The sequence below is a fragment of the Balearica regulorum genome, chromosome 19, assembly GCF_011004875.1.
Source record: "Balearica regulorum gibbericeps isolate bBalReg1 chromosome 19, bBalReg1.pri, whole genome shotgun sequence".
Taxonomy (NCBI): domain Eukaryota; kingdom Metazoa; phylum Chordata; class Aves; order Gruiformes; family Gruidae; genus Balearica; species Balearica regulorum.
In genome coordinates this window covers 3,020,171-3,033,147 of record NC_046202.1, presented here as the reverse complement: position 1 = coordinate 3,033,147, position 12,977 = coordinate 3,020,171, and the positions used below count along the sequence as shown (strand labels likewise).

Below are 12,977 nucleotides of genomic sequence, written 5' to 3'. Positions count from 1 at the left end.
AAAAAGCCACTGAAAATAGCTGTGAACGAAAATATGGCAAGGCTTAAAATGAATCAGGCCCATGTTAAATGCAATTTTATATATAAAGTCTGAGTTAAAAACTAAAAAAGAACAACCAAACAAACAAAACCCACAAAAAACCCACAACACCTCCTCTTCCCCAAAACAACAAAGAATATCACAGTGAGCTATTAAAATTAAAAAAATACGGACTTTTAAATTATTGAAAACAATTAGATAATGGTTAAACATAAGTGAAAATCTTAAGTACTCTACAATTAAAAGCAGCCTGGTGTCCCTCATCCCAATCGCTACTACTGTCCTGTCTCCCCTCTTTTGTTTTTCGTCATTTTAGATGAAGCTCTTTCGGGTGGACGGCTGCTCTCTCTACATCAACGTGTAACCCGTGCCTGTGTTTAGCACTCAAATCCTACTGGTGTAACTGAACTTTAGTATTGCAGCCCGGACGCTGTCCCCGTCCGTGCTGCGTGGTTCCGGCAGGCTGATTTCAGCGGGATCCTTTGTCAAGGTGAGAGTCTGAAAGTTCAGAGCCTGAAGCCACAAATCTGTTTACTGATTTGGGCCCTGATAGCAAGATTTGAGCTTGGGTGTTCAATTTTAAGCTAGTAAACTAAGGCCTTCAGCCACATGCGTAACACCGTTTACCAGACCTACATCTGTCCTGGTACACTAATTTTTACATGTATATAAATGAAAGAAATATTGCATAAGGGGGAAGGAGAATGGGGGGAAGGAGGGGACTATGAAGCAAATGGTTGATCTCTGTTTTCGTGAGTTCTTAGGCTAATACAGACAATTTAGTAATTTATATTCTCTCACTGGTTGGCCAAGAAACACAACTTTTAAAAACTTATAGACACGTGTGTCCCATTTAAAGGACGCTGGTTAGCTGATCCTGTATCACAGGCAGAAGGCACACTGACATCAGGCAAACAGCATTTTAGAACAACACGTATAACCAACAACTGCAATTTATTGCATAAAATCCTACACTGCATTCTGAGAAGCAACATATTTAAAAAAAAAAAAAAAAGAAAAAGATATAGCTAGCTAAGCTTCTACTTCCCCAAAGTCTCTTGTGTCAGGCTCTTGATGCTGATCTGCCAACTGCAGTGAGAAAAAGCAAACCTATTTGCCACCTTCTTTTTGCAAATATCAGTGTCTTTTCAAACAGGCCCCCAAATTGTCCAGAGCATTTCACGAGGACAACAGACTTTTAAAAATTTAACGGCATTATTTTCAAGGCTTGCAAAATGGTGCAAAAGGTGCGCGGGAGGGTGTTATCTATAGTGCGTAGGTGTAAGCTTGAACTGACATTTGACAACACTTAAAGACACATTTGATGGCATTTTGTTGGGCACAGGCAGAAACAGCTGCTATACTGTTCATGCCACCTAGGATAAACAGCTCCTTACTTCATGTTTTAGAGAAGAGCAGTGAGAGTATTGCAAAATTTGAAAGATCAGAGCAAGCTATTTCAAAGGTCATAAAGCAATGGAAGGAGAAAAGCAGCAATTCATCCAATTAAATCCATCTCGGGCCAGGAAAGCAAAACCAAGTGAATATTTTGTAAGGTCTTATCACTGCCTTGATCTCAGGAAGGAAAATGAATTCTGAAGAGATGATGCCACAATTGTTATTGCATTCCAGAAGTGCATAAAATGTGGGTAGCCAGAGCCTCTTAAGGAACAAAGCAAGCAAAAAAAGGTTGTAAATACAACCCTAGGTTGTAAATACAAACGTGTTCTTCCGATGACATTATAGATCAGGACCAGTAAGGTTTTAGTGCTGACTTCTGCTTCGGCAATTCTTACCTGGGTCAGTAAAGACATTCAGGTTCCCCAAACTTTATTTATTTTTCTTTCCTTTTCTGTATAAAATCCATCATTAAAAGCTGTCAGATGATAGCCCTCATCATATACACCTCTTTAGAATCAGTCACTTGCATTTCCCCAACTCTGCAAGCACCTCCTAAGATGCCTGCAGCAGGAGTCAGGAGTATCGGCCAACAGCCGCGCTGTAATGACAAAACCCAAGCAATTCAGCAACTCCTAACGCAGAAGCGTCTTGCTTGGAAAAGGGAGCTGTTCTCAATTACTTCAGTGCGCCGAAGTAAATGAAGAACTGCAAAAAGCATTATTCTTCAAATAAAAAATTAATCAAATACTAAAAAAGTTATCTTAGAAAAAGTGCACCGGTCTTCCCCAGACCCACTGTAGGTAGTTTGTTCATGAACTGGACTCGGACGCAGCCCCACGCACAAATCAGCCAGTTCTAATAATAACCTCCACAGAGGTCAACAATTCAACTCAGTACTAAACTCTACTCTCCGATACGAAAAACAGCATAAAAAAGGAGCTATTTCCTCCCTTTCTTTTCTTTGCAAGTCTCTGCATTTTGGAAACTTGCAGCAGTACAAGGATAAACAAAGGGTTATACTTTATGGGAAGGAAAAGCAAATTGTTTTTCTGCTTTCCAAAAAAACAGCTGGAGTCAGCAGAACATCATCTACTAGGCAAATGAAAAGACAGACACAGCGTGACCTATCAAGCTCGGCCATCCAATCGTTACCAGCCTAACTCTCTTAAAGATTAACTTCTATTTCTACTAAACTTCAAAACAACTGAGGAAAAAATCCATTCTAAGCAACGACAGCAGCAACTTTAGCATGTTTACAATAGGAATGAACATAATGAGAGTGCAGAACTAACTGTCAAGAAGACCAAAGTTTCCAAGTTTTAATGACAGTATGGAGAGGTCATCCAAGAAAAGATCACTCAGGGGAAGTCCTTCCAAAAGTACAGCAAATCAAGCAAGCACTAAAAAACATCTGATCTTGGAATAAACTTTACTGGGACCATCACCCACAAAAATATAGGTGAAAACACACTGGAAACTAGTTTAAATGTTTTTAAGTACACAGTTTCTCTCTTGCTCTGTGCTTAAGAGCAACACACAGAAGAAACATGCTTCTTTAAAGCTGTGAAAAGGCAAAGTAGAAAAATACTATTTTGAAAGTCTGAATTGAATTGCAAGTTTTCCTGCTAACTTTATGAAGTTCCTACACCCAAGGACTCCAGTGGGTGCTGGCCTAAGCAATGCTGACGGATGAGAGATGGGCTCCAGGCTGCCTCCGAGCAGGGAGGTGGCTAACGGCCGAGGGTTTCACCACCGGCACCCTGGTACTTCATACTCTGTGCCTTGATTCTCCCATCTCCAAGATGCAAGTTTTACCTACATCAAAACGGTACCGTAGGCAAACTCTTTAGCATTGCAACTTCTTCAATTCTTCCCACCTTTTTTTTTTTAAATGAGTTATAAAATTATAATCTGAAATCAGCATATAGTTTGTGATTATTTGGATTCAAAGATGGTTTTAGCTTTCTTGCTGCTGTGCTGACTTTATATATTTGGTTTTACTGAGAATACAGGAATCCTAGAAGTTACTTAAAGTTCTCTAAAGAGCTATACAAATGTTTGCTTAATGAGTGAGCAAAGAGAAGGCATGTTTACTTTACGTTATTTCTCAATTACTTTTATGAAAATCTCTACCACCCTTCAGAGATTCATATCCATATGCCCATAATAAACAAAATCACTTCTGCTCATTCTGAAAACTCACACGAATATGCACTTTTCTGATTCTGGACCTTTCCACTGATCTATGCTCCTACAGAAAACCAAGGCTCCGGTCCTTTTCTTAAATTGTTTTTAAACAGCTCATCCTCTAGCTTCAGTAATGGCAGTGCGAATACACTGACAGCAGCCAAGAGGAGAAAAGCAACACATTCCTCTCCTCTCACTTAGCTTTTAAACAAACAGCATGTTGGGAAAATACTGTTAAGAGAAACAGGACCATTAAAAGTCATGTCAGCTATAACGGAGATTAAACCAATAAATCACAAAACACGCCACTATGAACACTTGAGCCATTTGTATTGGGGCAGCTCTTCATCAAGCTCCACAGCTTTTTCATGAGAAAAAAAGATATACATATATATATATATATATATAAAAACTCAAAAGCCCAGTATGGGGTGGAGAGTTGGGGACTAAACACTGCAGGGATTCCCAATATCCATAAAAACTTGGCAGTTTGGCACTTCGCATCCAAGCACCAATCTTTGGAATCCCAGAGGCAATTAAAAGTCTACAGGCATCTAAGCTTTCAACAGCTCAATTCTTCAGGAGGACCAGAGCTGTGCAGCTGTTATCCGGGATACTGCTCCAAGTCCAGTCAGTATCTTCGTACGTGCTCTCTCTATATATGGCCTTGTATATATTGTATATATAAAATACCTATCAACATGACCTGTTTAAAAAAAATACACAATGCAGGTGGAGGACCAGTATTGTAATAACAATTTTCCCCAGAAGTGAGCACTATCATAGTTAAGGCTGTAATTTTTTTTTCCACTTGGTCCTTCTTCAGAAATATCCTACACAGCCCAAACGGCTCCATTAATGAAGAGCTAAAGATGATCTTATCATGGCAAAGTATTCAGATTTAAATATGCACTAGAAGACAAAGGTTTTCTCTAGAAAAATCTGACGCTAACAGTCAGAACTTGTCTGAACTAAGTCAGACCGTATTTTCAGTTTACATAACGATGTACTCACAACTGAATATGGCTCCTCACTCAGAGTTACAGCTATATTTCCTTCTTGGATCTCACAAAAACACACCGGAAAATGACATGTGATAAACTGTTACAAATTAATGTGCGAATGAATAAAACTAAGGGAACCAAATCAGAAACATCCAGAACCACATTGCTTTTCTTTAAACATATCTCAGCATGCTTCTCAAGACACTACTGGTTGTTTTCTAATTTCACAGCATATTGTAAGAACTCTCATTCTCTACATTTATTTTTATAGTCCAGAAAGGAAAAAAAAAAAAAAAATCTGTTTGTGATATTTGCCAGGCTTTTATGCCCTCTATCTTGACTTTGATTCTACTTTTTAATGAAAACCACTTTAGTAAACTGTTCTTTTCTGACTTTTTTAGTCCCGTCAGTATAATAGGAAAACTTCCTTTTTCCATAATTTTCACTGCCTTCTTTTCCCCAGTTCTCTCTGATTTCCTCTGCACTGACACATACTGTTCCTTTTTTGGTATCAGTTATAATTATCATCCTCATAACTACTCTAACTTTTTTTTAATGGATATTCCACACCTTGCATCTGTGAGGAATACTTGCTAACGTTGTCCAGTTTTATTTCAAGCTACTTCTCTGTGTGTTTATACAATATGTGAGCATGGGCAGTATTATTATAAAATCTTCTTAAAATTCTGTTTCTAATCCCAAACCATGGAAGAAATTGCATCTTGTTCAAGTATGATGAATATGGCTTTGGGACAGGATACAGCAGGCAGCCGCAGGGAACGTTGGTCAAGGCAGGAGATCTCCAAGGCTCAGCTACATCCTAACTGTAAAACCTTACAGAGAAAGCAGATTATTGGATAAATAAAGATTTTTCTGTTTCAGTGTGTGGAGAGGTTCATTAAAGATGACATATACTCTCCTAAGTGTATAGTGTTTTTAAACACAGGTTTCTGAGCAACTTCCAAAAACTGTTAAGGCTTTACTTCAACTGAAATCATTCGAGGTATTTGTCAGATATCACTTTAAAAATATATGAAGCAGTGGTATTGTGCATTTTTAAATAAATAGTAACAATAACCCACTAAAGCTATGCTACTTTTCAGTCACTGGATGTATCTTACAAGCAATTAGTAATTTTTTCTAGGTCTTATGAAATACACAGCACTCTACAGTAGTGCAATTACAAAACTACATTCTTAAGTCTTGCAATCCAAAGCAGCCAGAAAACAGATCCACAACAGACAGCACAGACAGGGACTATACGATAAAGAACGGGTAGAGTGATACTGTTGTTGCAAAAGCATTGTTTATTCCAAGGAAAACAAATCATATAAGTTGTTTTATCTGGTATTTTTTGTTTGTTTGGGCGCTTTTTTTTTTAGCGTCACCAAGCAAATTTATTTGTTTATAAACTGTATAAAGTAATATTGTTTATAAATTCCTCTGGGTTCCTTCTAGATGAAAGGCCCTATGTAAATGTTATTACTCTGTCACATACTTTCCAAAACTCTTCTATTGTTTTTGTACTTCCTTCTGTTCAAGTATCACCCATAAAAACTGAGCAAAAGAGCAAACCAGCAGGATGCACCCCACTGTGAAGGCAAGCTTGCCATCCAGGGCTTTTTCTTTTCTCTTTTGAATCATACAGGCATTATCACTACTAAACTCCTAGAAATAACGTGAAAAAGTAAAGCCACAAGTGGTTCATATACTGGCGTCATCCCCTGCTTGCAGGGCAATATTCATAATACGCATTACATTCACAGCAGACCCAGCCCTGCAATGAGTTGCATTTTGTGCTAGCCTCGATTGAAGAACAGAATTCCCTCACACAAGCTTGCAGAAGGACCACAGATTTATTTTTCTATTATTATTATTGCTAGTATTATTATTATTACTACTACTACTATTATTATTACTACAGAGACCTCCTTTCCCTATCAATTCTATGATGGCAGTTTTAAGTATTTTACTGTTAATTCTATAGGTCTAAGACCAATACCAGAGCTTTTACTAAAAATATCTGTGGCCTTTAATGTTTATTAGGCTTAGTTGTTTAATTTAGCACACATTTGACTGATTTCAGGACAAACTATGTTTTAATCTCGGGTTCGTTTTCTTTTTTTGTTCAGCGAATTGGACAGTGATAAATAATAATGTTACTATAGAGGTGGTTGTTCCTGTACAGGACAATGTGAGTAAGATGGCTTTGGTTTGGCCTTTAACATTAAGGATTTGGGTGCTTTAGATAAAAATAACTTCCACAGAAACAAACAGCACTTCCTGCTCTACGTATAATTTTTAAAACTGTCAAACCCAGGAGATATGATAGATATACATCTTGGGTACCAATGCCTTGTTTCTGTCTTTACGCAATTCTTCTGTTGTATTTACACTTTCCTGCGATATAGCAAAACACCCTGTAAGCAACGAAGGCATTCGTTTCCATAAATCTAACACATTGCCCTAAAGACCTTCTCAAAAAGTATTTCAACATTATCCTGTAATAGTGACACACTGATTCTCAGATTCAGGAAAAAACACTTATAAATAATGCTGTTAAAAAGTAGAAGCAATACCAAATCAACATTTCTCAGGGAAGGCTGTTACAATTTACATAAAGGGGTGTATGTTCATATATATGTGTGTGCGTATAAAAATAAAAACTGCTTATATACAATTCGAAGAAACATACTTGGCCCCTCTTTGCTGATCAAGAAAATATTGTGACTCAGGAGCTCACCTCCCACCTGCTTCAAGGACTTTCCATCTAAACTGAAGAGTGTCCCTCCACAGAGGGAGGAATCCTATCAATTATTATACCATGTGGGATATCCAGGATAAATGCCACTCACTGATCACAGCTGAGACAGGAAACGTACATTCTTCCAGAAGTTCTGTTTGTAACTCTTCAGGCATTAAACCTTTTCATAAGACAACCAGTGTTTTTACTTCAAAGGAAAGAGATCAAACTGCTCCCTGTGTGCCTATCAGGGAAAAGGAATTCTAACAAAGCTAACAAAAGCGTACAAAAAAAAGCCTAGATGATTTCCAGATCAGACCTGTGACAAACTGAAACCACTGTATTATTTCTTGCATGTGAGTATCAGCGAAAACAGGAATACCACATCCAAATTGCTGATCAGAGTGTCAAACACCAAGTTTTTTTGTTTATTTTGAGAGGTGCAGGTGGGGTGCATTTAACATACACTGAATAATTTTTGGCTTGTGGTTAGGCAAGTCTTTTGAGACTTTATATACAATAAAGTACTCTGACTAAAATCTGGAAAATTACCTCTTAAGGCTCTAGCTGTACAGCATCAATAGAAATGTGGTGCCAGCTAATGGCTGCAATAACTGTCTTCATCCCTAGAGAATAATGGATGGAGAATATATCAATATGAGGAGTGGAAGGGCCAGAGAAACTGAGCAGGCACTAGTTATCGGACACAAAGATGATGCCACATGCATGATGTTATCTGTGATAATCTTTACTTAGGGCCCAGGGGGTGGGAAGGATATTCTTTACAGAGGAGAAAGTATCCATCAGGCCATATTCATAATCATCAATGTTCCACTAAGTAAGCATTTTTGGAGAAGGGTTGAGGGAGCACTGATGTAATAGAAATCAATGAAATTCAGCTTTTCTGCATCTATTGTTTAGAGCAAAGTAGAAAGAAAAAAAAAAAAAAAAAAGCCTGTGCATCACTTTCGTTTCTGATCGTTCAGTCATATGAAGTATTCAGAAAAAGGCTCTGAAGGAAATCTTAAGCGAATCACAATAAAACCCTTAACTATTTAATAATCTATTTTAAATCCACACCTTGACATTCACAACTACTGAAGGAAACACATTCTCCCTAAAGCAAATGTTTTTTTTAGTTTGGCCACAGGTTACTAAAACAGCACAGGATGTGAAATTACTGTTTGGCTTTATCTTCCCCTTGATGCAAGTCCTCTCTTAACGAAACGGAGTCGGCTCTGAGCATAAGCACAGCAGAGAATGGAGTGCCGTATGAAAGTTACTGCCATGAGTTCTTTGCAGACTGATGCTATGCCTTTCCTTAGCAGACAATTAAAAATAAGAATACCACACAGGGTAGATTATAGAATATGCTGGTAGTTTTTCTACAACATCCACAGTATGTTCTCCCTTCAAGTTTAAGCACCTGTCTTAAATTCACACACCCGTACACTGAGGTTTTGTTACAAAAGGCACAAATAAAATGTCCTGGCTCTCTGCCATTTAAGTCAAATCAGCACATTTCCATCTAATCACATGCGGGGGGGGGGGGGGGGGGGGGGAGTTAGTACTATGTCAAATTTGCTCAAAACAAAAATAATCAGGAAATGCAGGAGTTAAACATCCCAACAGCAGCACGAACTTGACCATGTTCTACATCCTGAATATTTTATGGTATATTTATTACAACAATATATTAAGCTACACATTCAACCACAAAAACAAAAACAGAAAGACAAATACTACTCATGTGCAACACAGCTGCATTAGCATTGCTGAGGAATACCGAACTTCAGAATTCCTGACACTGTTTTTAATTGTACATTCTGCATTTAATTTTGATGTATAAATAGTCAAAAAATGGACAAGAGCTTCTGCTTAATTATGTTTGCTTTGTAGCTGTCTCAGTGAGGCTCTGAGGCTCCCACACCACTTAGCTGATATGGCTGGAAGATGTGATTTCCACATCACCACCAAGTCTTCTTGCAAAAAAGATTTATTTTTTTTCTACACAGTGGTTTACACAGTAACATCTTCGAACAGCTTGTGATCCTAATTTAACATTTTTTGAACTTTTATGGCATCACTTCTGACCAAAAGCAGTCAGATAACACAGCTGAGAATCTTCTTGACAATGAAAAATTCTCTGGGCAGCCAGTGACATTCTCACCACCACTGTCCAGCTAAGGTGCATCAGGATGGGTCCAGGCGGGACACCGGCTGACTGTCCCGCAGAGCGGGGATGCTCCAATAATGGAAATAGAGAGGACAAGACCTTTGCTGAGCTTCCTATTTAGGGATTTCTACTTTTCCAATTCAAACTGATGTTGCCGTTTCCTAAATTTAAAAAAAAATAATAAAAAAATAGGCAGCAGCAAAAGAGCCCAGTTGCTGGCCAGCTGGCTGACTGTCAAAAATCTATGCAGCTAATTAGGTAACTCATTTACATCAAATTTCAAACACATCAGAGTAACTTAAGCCTTTAAAGATATACTCTTAGGTCGAAGATACTTCAGCACATACGAAATCCGAAAGCTTAGACAAAAGCTTTACTGCAGCCTTCAACATGCCAGAGCATAACACCCACTTGATAGCACAAGCTATTAAGTGAAACAAGTGAGCTTCAAAATCCTCAGGACAACTATTCACCAGCACAGATCCAAGAAATGCATTCATCTAAGGGGGGGGGAAGCGGAGGTGTCTTTGCCCAGATGCCCCCGTGGCGACAGGGGCAGGGCTCCGGTGGCAGCAGCTCCAGGGTTTGTTTGCTGGGTCCCGCAGCAGCTTCCCGAAATGCCCAGTACAAAACAAGCAGTGTCTGTAACTGAGCTTTGGAACCCCAGAACTCGAACAAAGTTTGAGAATCTCTTGCGTTTCTCACACAGCCCAGCTGGAGAAATACACTGTGAATAGTGACATTTCAGGAGTTTGGATTTTCAAATAATGTGGTAAATATCTCCAAAAGCTTTATTTTGTCCTTTTTAAATTCCACCATATTCCACAAAAATGCACTGCAAAGGAAAAGTTATGGTTAGGAACAGCATACCCCTGTTCCTCAGAACACAGTGGATTAATTTTTTTAAAACAAATTGCAGCATCTTTTTTAAAAAAAAAAAAAACAAACCAAGAAATAATAACTGGAATCAGAAAAGCACAAGAATTGTCACAATACATGCTTAATTGAGATGTGTGTGGTTTTGGGGTTTTTTTACCTTTGATCTAAAATAAGGCAAGGCTTGTACCTTAATTCTCTGTGGTGGAATAAAAAGAAGGAGTGAGGAATAGGAGGACACTTTTCCCGTGTGGTTCTCCTCACTGAACCCCAGCGGATGCCCAGAATGTTACAGCCATGAGTAGGGAGAAACTGACACCTATTGGCAACTTTAATATTACTGCATAAAGCTGCTTTTCTTCAAGCTATTACAAGAAACAGCTTCTCCTAACTAGATTTTTCTTTAAATACACAGATAATATAAAAAGATAATTTCGAACATTTCCAATTGCAACTGAAAATACATCCAGAAAATGTCAGACCTTCCCGTTTAGCCATAAAACTCGACCCTTTCAAAGTAAATTATGATCCCTCAGTAATCGTCAGATTTTTAAGAGACTATTCTAATTGATAAGCAGTAGCACTAGTCACTTGAAAAAAGATTTTTTTTTTTTTTTTCCTGGGGTGAATACTTTCTTGGTGTTTAGCATTATACAGCCTTGGGAGCAGGTAAATGACATCCTCACCCTAACCACATCCTGTGACAGAGCAGAGCACGAGCAGCAGAAAACATACCCTTTTTTTCGATTAACGTATCAATTCCTGCGTTACAGATGTTGATGCAGCAAAGGGACACAGAGTAGAGGAAGAGCTTTTGGAGAGCACCTTACTCGTTACAACCTATTGCCTCCTCTTGCGAGCCAAGTCGTGGGGTACAGAGGGATAAAGGGAAGTCTGAGCAAACAGTTCCTTCATGCTCAAGGTATATGTGAAAGCACCCGCAGGCAAATACCTGCCTGTAGTTCTTCTACTACAACACTTTACTGATCTGCTTGAGCTTTGGGGCCTCCTAAAGTACAGACACATTAAAAAAACAGAAACAAACAAAACCAAACCCACAAACCCCAATGCACCCGGGCCTAAGGAACAACAAAACATGAAAAGTGGGCAGATCGCCGTCGATGCGTTTTCAAATTGCTGCTTATGCGTACAACCTGAAACCCAAACCCTGAAACTTTTGCACATATTTGTGCAAAATGAACAAAATAATTTTTCAGCTACCTCTGGATGTCAGTCTAGGTGCTTTTCGCAACAATGAGAAATTAGTTACGGCAATAATAAATATGCAAAAGACCCAAAGACTCACAGAGTAACATTTGGGGTTTTTCTGGAGCAACAGATTTCCTGAAACTCCAAATGAAGTCATGGAGACCTGCTTTGAGGATGTAGAAATAAAACCAAAACACCCCATTGTTTTACCTCACTCTACCACGAAAGTAAAAAGACTGAACCCAATTATAGTACATACTTGTAACGAAGAATTTTTTGGTGAATGTACAGCTGTCAAAGGCGGCAATTTTCTCTTGCAGGACTACAACAAGTATCCTGAAAGCACAGAAATGGAACACGTACTTTAAACATTAAATGCATTGGTTTAAAGATTCAATATCTAAATGTAATTATTTCAAAAGCATCAATATAAATTCTACAGTGATAAACTGCCAGGTTACCAATACATGGCAGTTATTGAGGATTCTCTCTTATCCCAACCACATAACCTTCATTTCAGGAAGTACACAGATCTGATACAGAACAACACAGCATATTTATGATATACCTCCTGCAGTAAAAGCTCCATTAAAAAGAAAGAATGGAATTGCAAGGATCCTGAATTACTTTCAATGACTCAAATAACAATCAAATCAACAATCGGTAGAACACAAGCTAAAATTGAAATAATCCCATTGCCCATCTCATTGCAAATTTATTAAACCATCTTATTTACTAAAAGCGGGAGGAGTGTTTCATACCAAGAACATCAGCACCCAAATACAGTTGAGAAGCAGGATTTGTGTCAATTAGCAAAATTACAGGTGTATGTTTATGCATTCACTCATACACATACACACTTTTATTGTAAAATACCTGTTCACTACTTGAAACCAAGTAACAGAACAAAAGCCAAGCGATAACTACGCATGAAACACTGTGCTGTCTGAATTAATAGAGGTCAAATTTAGAAAGCGAAGCATCGTGAAAGCTTTATAACTAGGATACGTCTTCTACACTGATGACTTCCTAAAACCAAGTTCTTAAACTCTTGAAATGAAAGAACCACCTGGGAAGCTGACAAACAAACAGATAAAATCTACCAACTATCTGGAACATTTAGCAATATGACATAATTAAGAATCTGATTATTCTCTCATTAGTAAGAATATGACACAGTATTTTTTTAATTAGCTGACAATATGGAGCATTGTTAAATGCTGTTCTAATAGTTTTAATTGTAAAGATATGATGTGGCAAAAAATTAATCGCATCTCTCAATGACTAAAATACACACCTAATGCTTTATCTGAAAATTATGATTGCATATTACAGTACTGAA

At 38.1% G+C, this 12,977-nt stretch overlaps 1 protein-coding gene across 17 annotated transcripts in view; it reads right to left on the bottom strand.

The window, feature by feature from the left end:
• Positions 1 to 12,977, bottom strand: part of BCAS3 (BCAS3 microtubule associated cell migration factor) — a 366,523-nt gene that overhangs the window by 299,552 nt on the left and 53,994 nt on the right. For all 17 annotated transcript variants that reach the window (XR_012838343.1, XM_075771147.1, XM_075771145.1 and 14 more), the window contains exon 9: positions 11,895 to 11,971. Coding sequence is in view for 16 of the 17 variants with exons in the window: in XM_075771147.1 (XP_075627262.1) it covers positions 11,895 to 11,971 (77 nt within the window). In the remaining variant the exon portion in view is untranslated. The remainder of the gene's footprint in view (positions 1 to 11,894; positions 11,972 to 12,977) is intronic.